Genomic DNA, 14824 nt, shown 5'->3' with positions numbered 1-14824 from the left:
TTTAGATGCAAATGCATGTTTTAAAAATATACTTTTTGCCCAAAAACAAGTTTAAGACATGCATATACAAACGCACCTTTTAGGTGCAAAGACATGTTTTAAAAACTTGCAATTGCAACCTCAAGACCAAAACGCACCTTTTAGGTGCAAATGCATATGACATACACATCTCCACTTTTTGATGTCTTTCTTTGCACGTTTTAGTTGCAATTACATGCATTCTCCATCAAAACCGCACCTTCTAGGTGCAATTGCATATTTTTAATGAGATATGTTTGTAGACATGTTGAAAACAACTTAAATGATGAATTAAGCACATGTCAATTTAATTTTTAATGAAATATCACTTAAACGGGACACGAATAATATTCACACTATCATATTTAAATATAATGTGCAAATATCATTTAAAAGTAATATTTGCTTGGAGCATTTGATTTAAAAATCAAAAATTAAATTGAACTAGTTAATACAGTCACTTAAGTGAAGAATCAAAAAGCAAACTGAACTTAAAAATATAACATAAACTATAGTTACTTTTAAGTGAAAATTTTAAATGATAAAGTAACTTCAAAACATAACATAAAGTGAATTTAAGTTATATTTTTCAAAAAGTGAAAGTCAAATTAAAAATATAACATGATATTTTTTATTCATGCAGTTGCATCAAAAAGGTCCACTTTTTGGGTACTAAAATAGTCATATCTTTTGATTTCCAACTTCAATTAAGCCCTAAGATAGATCAAAACGAAAGGAAAAACGAAAGAATGACTTGAGCAAAACCAAAAGACTAAAAACCAACAAACACACTCAAAAACTAAGAAAAAGAAATTGAAGGCCTCAAAAATCAAGCATAGGCTCGACAAACAGAAAAACGAAAAAGACTTGACGAAAGCCTTCAGTAAAAAGATTCATTATATCAAATTATCAATTGGGGTCAATTGATTGTGCAATGTTATCCAATTGAATAATGAACTAAACTAAGAGAAATGTGAAACTAAGTTGAAAAGTTTTGTACTGTTACCTACATTTTGTGGTGACAAAATGTAGGACAATAGTTATGAAGCTCCCAACTTCATTGATTTGCTTTTTAGAGATCATAGAGTACCTAGAGACAAAGGTGTTCTTCAAAAGAGTCCAAAAATCATGAGATCTTTGAGGGATAGCATTCAGCATATTCAAAATAAGTAGAATTCATACGCTGATCAACTATTTTCAATGTATTCCGACACGGTTTCTATTTTAGGCCTATGGTTATTTTTAGGAAGTGTTATTTTTAGCACTTGGTTTTGGCTTCTATGCCCTCTCAATTCAAAGAGCAATGCTATCTAGTTTAGTGCCTTTGGTGAGTTCTAAGATTGACAAGATGATATTTGATTTATGTCGCTTTTTAAGTGAACGGTGATGTGTTCATTAAGTGTTCCCCCTATTCCTATGGCTAAGGAAGTGGGTAACTTTGAGTTGTTTTCAAAAAGCAAGTTAGACTCCTAAGGTTATTTTTAGGAAGTGCTATTTTTAGCACTTGGTTTTGGCTTCTATGCCCTCTCAATTCAAAGTGCAATGCTATCTAGTTTAGTGCCTTGGTGAGTTCTAAGATTGACAAGATGATATTTGATTTATGTCAATTTTAAGTGAATGGCGATGTGTTCTTTCAGTGTTCCCCCTATTCCTATGCCTAAAGAAGTGGGTAACTTTAAGTTGTTTTCAAAAAGCAAGTTAGACTCCTAAGACGATGCCAAGGCAACGATAAGATTTTATAAAGGATTTATTTATCCTTTCAAATAGGTGTGTTTAAATAAAGCTAATGTTGTGAGCATCAAAAAAAGGGGGTCAAACTTGACATCTTATATATTTGATTTGGAGCTTTCCTTTGCATATACTAAATTTGACAACGTAAGGAGATATTACTGGAATGAGCACTAAGAGATCTACATTTGTTGGTTGAGAAGGAAAATCCTCTTCTTGGTTGCTAGTTTCAGTGGTCAAACATCCACCCTAGCCAGTCAGTGTACTGGGTTGGAGATTTTAAATTATTTGGCTTGATTTTGGCAATTTGGATTTGAAGACAACAAGGATTTACAATATAATTATTGACCTTTTGGTGTGTGGTGGGCCTTTTTGGACTGCTCTTCGAACTCCGCAATGAGTTGGTGCTTTTTCAGTGTGTTGGTGTCCTTTTCAAAAATTCTTGATATCTTATTCCTGCTCATAGCTTAGTACGAGTAATAGATTTTAGTCTAGGTATTGTTTCATTGCATTATCCGCGGTTGGATGCCACAAGCATTCACTTATGAGTTTTAATGAAGCACGGAATTTACAAGACAAATCACCCTCTACAAGTCCCATTCTTCACATGTGTTTTCTCGTTACTTCAATCTACATCCTTTTTGGTGTTGGGCTTTTCTATGGTTTTAAAATTGCATTGGTTGTTTGTTGATTCTATTAAGGTAAATCGACATTGTTGCAATTGTATTAAACAAAGGAGATGAAAACTCCTTATATAGATTTACAAAGACAAAGTTTTTAAGAAATAATCGTGAACTAAAGATGGAAATAGAAACTATTTAATAAACTTAAGACTAACTAAGCTGACCATTAAAGAAACATTATAATATTCTAACACCCTCCCTTAATGGTCATTGTCTAACTGTTGTCTTTTGGTCACAAATTCTTCAAAATATTTTGCTCCTGTTGAGACCCTCCCCGGCTCTGCAAAATGTTAATGACCAAGAAGTCAAAATCCATCCAAATCAAAATACAAAAAGTTGCCCCCTTCTTCAAAATGCTCTACAACATGAGATGAGCCTGCCACTAACTCTGCCACCGAGATAAGTGTGCCACTAACCCTCCCAAAATCAATAAACCATCTAACTAGAAATCATCACAAAATATCCAACAAAGTGCTCTTTGCCTAGATACAAAGACACAGTGAAAACAACTAGCACGATTTTGAGGAAATCGGCAAACTCTCCAAACTTTGCACGTGAGCATGATGCTCATAAACAAACTGCAAAAAGCCACAATTTTATAGGAGAAAATTTGACAAAAACCCAACACAATTTTTGAGGTGAAAATTTGATCAAAACCCAACATGATTTTTGAGGTGAAAAATCAATCAAAACCAAACAAAATTCAAGACATGGATAATAGAATACAAATCTTTGTTTTTAAGAAAAACGATAAAACCAAACAAATGAAAAAATTATAAATTCACAAAGGAATCCCAAAATCAATAAAACATCTAACTAGAAATCATCACAAAATATCCAACGAAGTTGCTCTTCCCTGGATACAGAGACATAGTGAGAACAACTAGCACGATTTTGAGGAAATCGGCAAACTCTCCAAACTTTGAAGGTGAACATGATGCTCATAAACAAACTGCAAAAAGTCACAATTTTATAGGAGAAAAATCGACAAAAACCCAACACAATTTTTGAGGTGAAAATTTGATCAAAACCCAACATGATTTTTGGGGTGAAAAATCAATCAAAACCAAACAAAATTCGAGATACGAATAATAGAATACAAATCTTCGTTTTGAAGAAAAACAATAAAACCCAACAAATAATTTTTGTGGAAAAAATTATAAATTCACAAAGGAATCCCACACAACTTTCCAAATTACATAATCAAATTTTTTTTCGAGGGAAAAATTATGAAAACCCATTAGAAATTTTTTAAGGGCGGCAAAACACAAGACTTTGCATGCTAAACCAACACATGCAAGCACGTACAAGTACATGCAACGAACATGCAAGAACATGCAATAAAAAGCAGACTTTTGCTGCAACCAAGAAATCGCAGAATCAAGACCCTTAACCAGGCTTGTGATTTCCAGCAAAAAACTTTGAATACAAACCACAAAAGTTTCATAAAATACCTCTAACGGTTTTTATTTCAAAATAATCGAAAAACAAATTTCAGGAAAAAAATTCCAGATCAAAAGAGGCTTGAATTTTTCAAAATAAATCTGTCAAATTTTATGAAATCCCATCGACCTGCTTTGATACCATGTTACGATAAATCGACGTTATTGTAGTTGTATTAAACAAAAGAAATGAAAACTCCTTATATAGATTTACAAAGACGATGCTTTAAAAAACAATCATGACCAAAAGACGGAAATAGAAACTATCTAATAAACTAAAGACTAACTAAGATGATCATTAAAGAAACATCATAATATTCTAACAGATTCTAAGTCAGTTGGAGGAGTTTGGAGAAGTTTTCTATTCAACTGAAGGTCCACATTTTGTCTTTGTAAGCAGGTCTGCAATTAATTCTATTGTCTGATTTCAGTTTAATATTAGATACATTCAGAATATGTGAAGTTGTTTAACATGATAAGATGCAAAGAAATATCTATTCTCTTTCTATGCAATATTATTCAATGTATGCAACATAATGGTGATTGGAACTATTCTGCATCTCTCAAATATTCTACCAACAAATCATTAAAAAAAAATCAGGGGTGCAAATTTCAGATGGGACATCTCTAACAAATTGGCTAATGCAGATCTTCAAAAGCTGATCTCCTACAAACATATTATCTAGTCCATCCTGTCCCAAGATGATTTAAGCTCAACTTTGATGGGTCGGCTAAGGGGAACTCCGGTGAGGTGGGTAGGGGTGGAAACATGAAAGATTATAGGGGTCTTACAATATTTCCTTTCATTGTCAACTTTGGAATTCAGACTTCCAATTTTGTTGAGGCTGCTAGAGCCTTACATGTCATCCAAATTGTCATAAACAAAGGTATCAGTATATTGGTTATAGAAAAGGGATTCTAACAATGTCTATGATAAGTTAAAGGCTAATGCAAATCCCAACTGACCCTACCAAGACATTGTTACAAAGTCTTTATCAAACAAAAAACCTTGAGGAGCACTAAATCTCACACGAGTACAAGGACGAGAATACTGCAGCAGATTTTCTTGCAAATTAGGGAGCTCAAACAGATTCTATCTTCACATGGAGTGATGATAGGTCACTCTAGATCAAATTAAAGGTAGTAACAAAAATGAAGTGAAAGCTCTAAAGTCCCTTATTGTTAGATGTAATAATGGCAATCACATGATGGAAATAACTCTTAGAAGACTGCCTCATGATGAGAGATTAAAAAAGGAGATCCTTTATCTCTTCTCGAACTATCATGGCAAGATCAAAGGGTTCCTTTGGCTCTATAATGTAATATCCACCACTTTGTCTAGTTAGCTGTTCATTTCCGCTAATTGCTAAACCCATCTTCCTATCATTCTTTCTCCATCATGGGAGGAGACTTTGTCCAAATTGTACCGATAGACTATGAGAGAATCAAGAATGATCACAGCTTCAAAAAGGTAATCTCTCATCTTATATAGAAGCCATGAATGGCTATGTCTTTTCAATTTTGATGGAGTTTGTGGATTCTCTCTTTCCAAGTCCCCGTGAAGTTTGATCACAATCACCTATGCTACTGGGTTACCAATGGAAGGAGTCAGAATTCCCACAAAGGTAAAAGGGAATTACCACGAGACAATGAATAGGTTCCTAAAGTGTGGGGAGAATGTCAATAGATTACCTAACAAGTTTAACAAAGAGGACATATTGAGAATTTTGAAAGTGATTGCAAAAGTTTTGATGAGGTACATTTCCGTTCAAGGTCATTACATGCAGTTCCATGCCTATATTTCTCCAATGGTGAATCATTTTAAGCATATTGTCAAGATGAATTTTGCGTTTTAAACTTTAGTTGTTTCCTTTCCTTGAAGAGTTGGTCCAAAAATTAATCCTAAGTGGCAAAGGTATCACCTTTATCACTATAACTTAGCCCTATCCTGGCCCATACAGTGCGACCCCACATCTACAATCCTTCCCTGGTTTTCTCAGAAGGGGGTCCTGCCCACAAGAAATGAAAATCTAAAGTATCTTCCCCTCCAAAAACTCACATTACTTGGGAAGATTAGATTGTTGTCCCCTCTATGAACTCCTCTACTTCGACGTTGAGGACTAAAAAAGAGCCTTTTAAATATCCTCCTGAAGGTTTGAACATCTTTGTTATTAGTGAAGAGTCAACCCCACCCACTTCTCCCTCATTTCCCCCTGCTTGTTGCAGCTCCTCCACAAGCCTCCTCCTCAGTTTTTCCTCACTAAATTCCCCAATCCATCTTGTTCCGAAACCCTGCTTGGGTAAAACATATTCAAACCTAGCCCCATTAATCCACCTATGAGCTCCCCACTTCGCAATCTTTGTCTTATGCTCTGAGATAAGGTGCACACCCTTTGCAAGGCATATAACATACAGAATGATATCCTGAAGTGGCTATGAGATTGGTGACATGTGGCCAAAAAGAAGTTCATAAATTGGTCCCTTGCTTTGTCAAAATCTTTGGAATGGACTAATGAGAAAATTGATGAGGATGTATGGGGATTTCCAGATTCGTTGAAGACATGGCTACTAGATTTGAAAAGTAGGATCAATTGGATAAGGAAGTGGAGAATATCAAGCAGATAAACTGGGAATATTGAGGGGGGGAATAATCTGAAAAAAGAGGTGACAATTCTCAAAGCTATTTAGCAGAATATTTACAAGAACATGCAGAAATTATTGCCTATTGCAAGGAGTCAGTGAAGAACACTACAGATAGCCCTATAGAGGTTTCAGTCCGAGCTCAAGAAAAGAAAAACATGCAAAGGGCTGTTGATTCTGCTACTCCAGTTCTCTCACCTGACTCTGTTGCCAAGTCCATTGTCAAAAAGAAGAAAGATAAATGGGAAGTTAGGGTTTGGCATGATCCTAGCCCTTATCCTGAGGAAAATCAAAGCATTGTTCCCAAAGAGCTGTCTTTCCAGGAGAAACTGGAACTTCTCAACAATAAATGGCAAGTTTCAGAGGCCTGAAGCTGCACGGTAAGCCATAGGTTTTCTGTGATGGTCGTCTGCTGGTCTTCTTTATTGTTTCTGGTTTTCCTCTGTTTGTTGTAGTCTTTTGTTTTGGTTCGGTTTTGCATTCCTAGTCAGACTCGTTTTTCTTGCCAGTATGGCTGTAACATAGTGAATCCCAGCCCTTTCCCATGTTTACCTTTATCAAAACAACATTTAATAAATAATCAAAAATAGCTATAACTCATAAAAGCACCCCGCAATGACTATTAGCAACAGACTAGGTCAACAGACCAGGTGAACTAATAAGTGGGATTTTAGCATGCAGAATTTTGATAGAAAAAGAGTCTGCACTCAGGACTTGGTCCCACAGAGTGGATCATCAACCTGATTATCAGTGCGCAGGAAGATTCATGAAAACTGTATTTTGTGACTAGAGCAATGCACAGAATATTGCCCCTAAAAACCAAAGTTCCTATATTATTGGCAGGATGGTTTGAACTCCAGCTCTAGAAAGAGGATAGAGGTTTCATGTAGCCGCTCATAAACTTGCAACAACTTTTGCACAAATGGCATGCTTTGTGTGGTAATGTTTCAGTGTTAGTAAATTTGAATAGAAAGTTAGTATTTTGTGTTATTGTAACCAGATATCTGATGTTCCATGAAGCCTATTAACCTGCACATGGTTCTGAGTACCCTTGTACTGTAGCTGCAAAAAAAGATCAAGAGAGCACCGTTCATGGAAACTGCCATGGAAGAGTTGCACTGTGCAGGAGAAACCCTGGATGCTTTCTAGTGCAAACTAAACCTATAATATGAAACTAACCTTATAAACCTAAACTGCCTTTCTTGTGGTGGAAGAGTTTAAGAAGGTGTTGAAGACAGTGAACTGAAAATTTGCAGCATCCACTTCTGAAAAAAAAATTCCAGAAGGTGGGGAGTTGTGGAGAAATGGCAAATAGATCTAGTTTGACTTTTTTATTGCTATTATTCAATGTTTCTAGAGGTGGTCTTTAGTGGAGATTCAAGAAATGACGTTTGTCAAGCAAAATATCAAATCTACCCTCCATGCGGCGGCTACTAGGTAAACTCCGGTCCATCAGAATTCAGACTTTGTTATTTGAGTGGTTTGAAATAAATTGATGTCTACATAAGCATGCATTCTCAAGTGATTGACAAATTTGGGTGAAAAAGATGGTAAAACTCCTCAAAATAAATGATATAAAGTTTGTATGGTACTCATTCCCCCCTTACGCTTTTAACTCGGAATAGTGTGAGTATGAATCTTGAACCCTAAGCCTTACCCGTTCAAAAAGAAAATCACAATATCTGCGCTGCTAAACATTCAGGCAGGCTTTATTCAGAAAATGATTTCCGCCTTTTGTACAACGACAGTAAGCCCGGCAACTAAATATAAATATTGAGATCTATAATCCCAAAAGGTACTCCCACTCGTAGAACTGAGTCAAGCACCGTGTTTATAAGGAAAAAATCTTAAATAAAAAAACAGTTACACATAACCAGCCAGCAGATTTAAGATTATCCACAGTGAAATTTTTCCAGTGACAGAAAAGGTTATCTGGGAGAAAAAAGTAGATTCCATCGACAACGCTAAGCCACTCCCAAGTTTTTGTAACAAGCACTGAAAGTTTCTGGTGGATAAAAATGAGTAAACAAACCCCTTCTTTCTCCAAAAATAAATCCTTTTAAAAAGAAAAAGGCAAATTTCCGCACCAGAATTGAACTTGCGACTCAACAATGCCAAAATTTCAAATGTAACTTGTGCTTCAAAAATGAGCAGGCAAGATTCAGTTATGTTCCAATAAAATACCCGACAAAATTCAAATGCAAATTCCGGTGAAAAAAATGTTTCAGCACCGAATCTCCTTCAAAAAGAACATCTATTTCAATGAAAATACCCTTCAAAAATTGCTCAGCGATCAACACTAACAAAACACTTAATTTCGAAGCCAGGACGTTGAAAAATCGAATCCAAACACCGTGAACTCCCTCTCACATCCTCCGCGAAAACCTATGCACTTTCCCCGTGACAGATATGAGGTAAAACCCCAAAATAACCAGATTACTGAAAATTGCAAAGCATTCGCACAAGTCTATACAAAGATCGAACCTGTCACTAGACGTTGACTATTTTCCTATGCACAGTCGGGGCAAAAATTCAGACTTTGTTTGAAATATAAATACAGAATCCCCCTAAAAAAACTCGAAATCTTCAAATGCGCAGAAAGAGTGGCAATTTACAAGCGCCAATCGATCAAAGAGAAATCGCAGGGCGAAAAAAAGTCCGTTTCTATGTTGAAAGAGCAGTAGGAAAAGAAACTGAAATTGCTAGGCTGTCCTACCGGTAAATTGATCGAGTGCATCGCATCCCTTGTTGCGGGCGAGGGCATTCAAAGGAGGACCGGGCAAACGGCTGCCCCGCACCCAAAAGCGAAGGAGCCGCCAGACTCTTCGAAGTAGAAGGCCCGTGACAATGATCAAGAGCGCCCACAGAATGGCGTTCACTTCATGTACCACGTACGCCCGTATCATCTTTACCGCCCTGCTCTCTTCCATCGCTGACCAAAGCCCACCATTCACTGACAATAAATGTTCTACATAGTCACTCCGCCCACACATCGTCCAGAGCAAATTAAGGAAAAAATATCGCTATCGGCTTCGAACAGCTTTGTTACAGCTCGGAGGTTTGTCTTAAATGAGCTCGGGGAGATCTGAGAGTGTGTCGGAATCTGCAAATAATGATGCAGAGGTCTCCACATCTCCAGGCCACAAGCGCACTGCAGCGTTGATTTACGCGTGTCAGTTTTGCTTGCGGAGACTCACCTGTTGTCCAAGTTTCACGGGTTTCAATTGCTAAACTATCACATTCGACAGCTGGGAGGACGGCGGATTACGCTTGTAGTCGCCTTCCAAGTTTATGTCCATCGAACTTATCCAGACGCGTGCTCGAATGCCTATGGTGGCCTCTTATAAATTAATAAATAAAAGTTCTCTATGGTGGCCTCTTATAGATTAAAAAAATGTCTATGGTGACCTCTTATAGATTAAGGTGGATTAACTATAGTGCTTTGGACCTCCACCGGAAATAGGGAATTGTCTAGCTCGTGATAAATGTTTTGTCTTAATTTAATAATTAAATTTAAGAGTAGAATTGTATGTTTTTTATTTAATAATATCTTATTATATTGAAGTAGTTTCATATATGAAAGAGATGCCCTGATATTGGCATCTAGCACTGAAAATTTTGTTAGTCCAATGTGATGATTGAAACAATCAAGTACGTTTGTTGTCTTTGTCAAAATTCATTTAAATTCATCTTTAGATGCAATTACATTGCAATTACGTATATACTACAATCAAGTATGTTCATTGTCTTTGTCGAAATTCATTTAAGTTCATCTTTCGATGTAATTAGGTATCCCTCAAATTAAAGTCAATGTCAATTCATTAATAGGTCTATTTGGGATTGTTTATTACTATAATCAAGTGTGTTCGTTGTCTTTGTTGAAATTCATTTAAATTCATTTTTAGATGAAATTATGTATCCCTCAAATTAAAGTGAGTGTTGATTCATTAATAGGCCTAGTTGTGATTGTTTATTACTACCTGTCATGGCAAGAATGCTTATGGAATCCTTTAGTGCAATTAAAAAAATACTAGCACTTGTACCATATTATGTGCAATTTCTATCAAGAGTGATCCTGCATTGCGAGAGGCTTCTATTGCTTTTGAAAGATCATGACCTAAGATATCCCAACATTTTTGGCAGAAAAAGGCTTGAAATCAATCAGGTCTAGGGGATTTGTCTGGATTAAGACTAAAAAGTTTTTTTTTTATTTCTTCTAAAGTAAAGGGTTTGTTAAGAAACTTATTATCCTCATCCGAGATTATTCTAGGAATCGTACTTAACATAGTTTCCTAAGCTATTTTATTAGAGCTTTCATAATTATTAAGGATGTTCTTATAATAGTCTACTAATATCTTGGCTATTTTTATAGGATCTTCCACCATATTACCTTCCGTACTTTTAATTTTAGTGATTCTATTTATGTTTTTGCTATTTATTGTGTTGTTGTGGAAGAATTTGGTATTTTGGTCGCCTTCTTTTAGCCAATTTTCTCTCAATTTTTATTTCCAAAATATTTCTTCTTTTGCTAATATGTTTTCTTGTTTTGTTAGTATTTCTTTCTTTTTGGTATATTTGTCATCATCCACTCCTTTTTTAATTATCTCTTCATTTAGTTTCTTTAATTCTTCTTCATTTTCTAATTTTTTCTTTGAAAATATTATTGAAGTGTTCTTTATTCCAGTTAAGTATATTTTCTTTGAGTATTTTAAGTTTGGACACAAAGCAATACATTTTGGATTCCTTAAAGGTACTTTCTTGCCACCACTGTTGGACATTGTGCATGAAGTTGGCATCCAAAAACCACATTTTTTCACATTTGAATGAATTTCTTGATGGTTTTTTATCTTCTTCAAATGTTATTCTAACAAGAAAATGATCTGATCCTACATATGGTAGGACAGTGAAATGAAATACCACTTCTAAGTTACTAAGTTTCCCTTTAAAAATGAATCTATCTAGGCTTTCAACTATATGACATAAGTCTTTTCTTCTATTATTCCATGTATAATTTCCATTGCTTGGAGGTATGTCCATTAGGTTGTTCTAATTAAATCACTCTCTAAAATCTATCATAACATGCGATATTATTTGGGTTCCACCATATTTTTCTTTCAAATTTAGAATTGTGTTGAAATCACCTCCAATGTAGAAATTGTTTGTGTGATTAATTTCCATAAAGTTGTTGATTTATTCCCAGGTTTCTCTTTTATTAACTGTTTGAATAGGCCCATATATGTTAATGATAGTTAGGTATAGATTGTTTCTAAAGCTTTTGACTTTTCCCCCCATCCAATTATTGTTCATGATTGTTATGCAAAAGTCTATTCTCTAAGGGTTCCATATAATATTCCTTTTGATGCTCTATGTGATTCTACTAGTTCTATTTTCCAATTACCCATCTTCTTTCCTAACTTTATTCCCTCTTCTTTACGTAGTTCAGTCTCTTGGATTAAAAAAATTTCAAAGTCAAAACTAGAAACATTTGTGCTTTAGTAAGCATTGTTTGCTAAGAGCATTTAGACCCCTATTGTTCCATGTAGCTATCTTCATTGCTCATTGGGAAGGAACTTCCCTTTCCCCGCATTCAATATACCACTTATCTTTTTTTGGTTTTTTGTTTGTCCTTCTGTTAATCTTAGCTCAATGAGGATCTTTCATCCTCTCTTCATTTTTTTGTTTTCCACATCTTGGTGTTTTTAAGCCATCTTTATTGACTAAGATGTCTATTCTATTCATGTTCTCACTTGCATTCTCAATACTTTTGAGTATCATTTCTTCTTCATTTTCCAATTCTTGCATTAACCAATGCTCTATCTTTGTTCCTTCATCTTTTGATTCCTTTTATGTCTCATCTGATAAATATTTCCTATTCTTCTTTTGTTTTCCCATGTTATATTTTGTGTCTTGTATTACTCCAAATTCTTCCCAGAATTGTCTGCTCTCTATCTCAACCCTTCTTGCTTCTTCATTGTCCTTACTTAACTCTTTGGTATTTAAGTTTATAGCCATAATTCTACTCATTGATGTTTCTATTTCCACCAAACTATTATGTCCCTCATTTCTTTCTAAGTTTACATGATTGTTTTCCATTTGACCTTCTTTTTCTTCCTCAAAGGGGTCTTTACCATTTAGGGGAGTTTACTAAAACTTATAAGATATCTTTTTAGGTATTCTTCTTATTGTGATATTTCCCCAATGTTCTGAAGATGCTGGTGGAATATCAGTAAGTTGCATTTGATTCCCTATTTGTAGGCCTAATTATACATTGTTTGTGTCTAGATACCCTTTATTTTGGGCTGATAATTCATATTTTTTCTTCTCTATTGCTGAGAGAAGATCATTCTCCCCAATTATTCCTCTTGGATCATCTTGGATAATGCTCGTTTGTTCTAGAGATTTATCTTTCCTAGATATACTAACTTGTCGATAATCTAGTTACTCATTGGCCTCTTTTATCTATTGATCTTCAAGATAAGCCTTGACATTGCTTTCTGCCTCTTGATCCTTCCCTTGGGGGATTGGATGTCTCTATTCCTCTTTTTCATTGTTGATGACTACTTCCATATTTCTTTTAGATGCTTCTATTCTTGTTTTCTCCAGAGCAATATCCTTACTCAAATTCCCCCTATATTTTTCCATTGATCTATCTTCTATATCTTTATGCCTTTTTTCTATCAATTTATGTATATTTACCTCATTTTTTATTTGTTCTTGGACATGGTTGCTATGAAGTTCCTTGTTTTCCTTCTCCCCCAAGATAAATCAGTCTTGAATGTCACTTTATAGTAATAGTAACTCATGATGTAGCTTTATGTGTTCTTTTATGCTATTGTTGATTTTGCCAATAAGTGGATTGTCCTTTTGGCATTGTTGTATTATTGTAATTTGAATAAGTTTTGTTAGATATATCTATAAAACTTGACCTCTTGATCTTATTCTTCCATGTCCACTCCTTTCCCCTGAACTTCTATTGTACTATCAATCTTTTTGTCAGATTCTCTAATTTCTCCTTCCTCATATATATCTTCAATGTTCCCCTCCTTGCTATTTCTACCTTTGTCCTTTTGATCTCCTTTCCTAGTTTCTTTGGCTTTCCTATAATCAAAGTATCTTCCTAAAGAGGGGGATATCTTTATTAAATCTTTCTGATTTGATGTTGTATAAATTTACAGTTTATTCATGTTTATGTTTGTATCAATGACATTATTTATTTTCCCTTCATATTTTACAAAAACTAACCTATATATGGATCTATTGGTAATTAGTTTTTTTGGATTGAAAATGTTCTTACCTATTTCTATATTGAATAAAAATTTGATATTGTTAGTTTTCTTAAAGTCTGCTTCAATGCCTATCAAATTGCTTAGATCATTTCCAAAATTTCTTAGAATTTCAATGCAATTTAGTTCAGGAATGATAGTTTTCATCATTCCTTGTAAATATGGAGCCTTGAATCAACTTTTGCTTTTCCTATATGTAGGGTCTCATTTTTAGCGATGTTTCCTATTTTATGTGCTCGATTGATTTCTCTCCCTCTAAATTCATGAAGCTTAGTTAGTGCTTCAAAGTTGTTTGAACATGGAATGAAAAATGTGTTCTTCTTGATGCCCTTTGTTGTCTTGATTGATTCGATATATGCATGGATCTCCCTTCTATGATCTGCCTTCCTATGGCCTTCGAAGTCCTTTTGTAGCTTCATAGTATCCTTCACCATTAGGACATTGGTTTATGTAGGAGGATCCTGGGTGGAAGAACAATCTTGCATCAACCAAAAATATTTCATTTTAGTTGTTTGAATAAGGGTTATCTCAATGCATCATTGTTTTTTGTAGAGTCTTGCTACTTAGTAAGTCAGTCATACAAGATTAGAATTTTCTAAGTTTAGAGGTGGATGCTCATCTTGGATATATCAGCTTACTAGTTGAGGCTCAATGCCATATAATGTGTATTCATAGATTTATTGTAGATTTTTGGTGTGGAATTTTGGTATAAAAACTTTAGGCTCAATGTTGAAGGCCTAAATGTGCCCAAATGAGGCCCAAAAACTCGATGGATGGGCACTTGTGCATATCTAGTTCTGTAGATAAGTAGTTGAGATTTTGAAAAGTCGTTATGATAGCCAATTAGAGCAATGATTCGAGAGTTATGGCCTTCCAAAGTTGGGCCAACCAAAATTTCTAAAATAACTATCAATAATGTATTTGGCCAACTATATATGTATTGTTAGGGTCTGTCAACCTTAGGTATTAAGTTTGAGTGTCTAGAACCTTCCCAAGTGGCATAAAATTACCTATTTAAGAAATAACCAAA

At 34.9% G+C, this 14824-nt stretch overlaps 1 protein-coding gene across 1 annotated transcript in view; it reads right to left on the bottom strand.

Annotated features, from left to right (window-relative positions):
• The window catches only part of LOC149552607 (cytochrome P450 72A397-like), a 54076-nt gene extending 44527 nt beyond the window's left edge, over positions 1-9549 (bottom strand). The window contains exon 1 of the mRNA XM_089788200.1: positions 9228-9549. Within this exon, the coding sequence (XP_089644326.1) occupies positions 9228-9504 (277 nt within the window). The 5' untranslated portion in view covers positions 9505-9549. The remainder of the gene's footprint in view (positions 1-9227) is intronic.
• Between the last annotated feature and the right edge of the window lie 5275 nt (positions 9550-14824).

The sequence above is a fragment of the Cupressus sempervirens genome, chromosome 6 (genome assembly GCF_028749045.1).
Source record: "Cupressus sempervirens isolate cs-2001-9-10 chromosome 6, ASM2874904v1, whole genome shotgun sequence".
In the NCBI taxonomy this organism is placed as follows: domain Eukaryota; kingdom Viridiplantae; phylum Streptophyta; class Pinopsida; order Cupressales; family Cupressaceae; genus Cupressus; species Cupressus sempervirens.
Note: the sequence above shows the minus strand (reverse complement) of the source record. Positions and strands in the feature narration are given on the sequence as shown.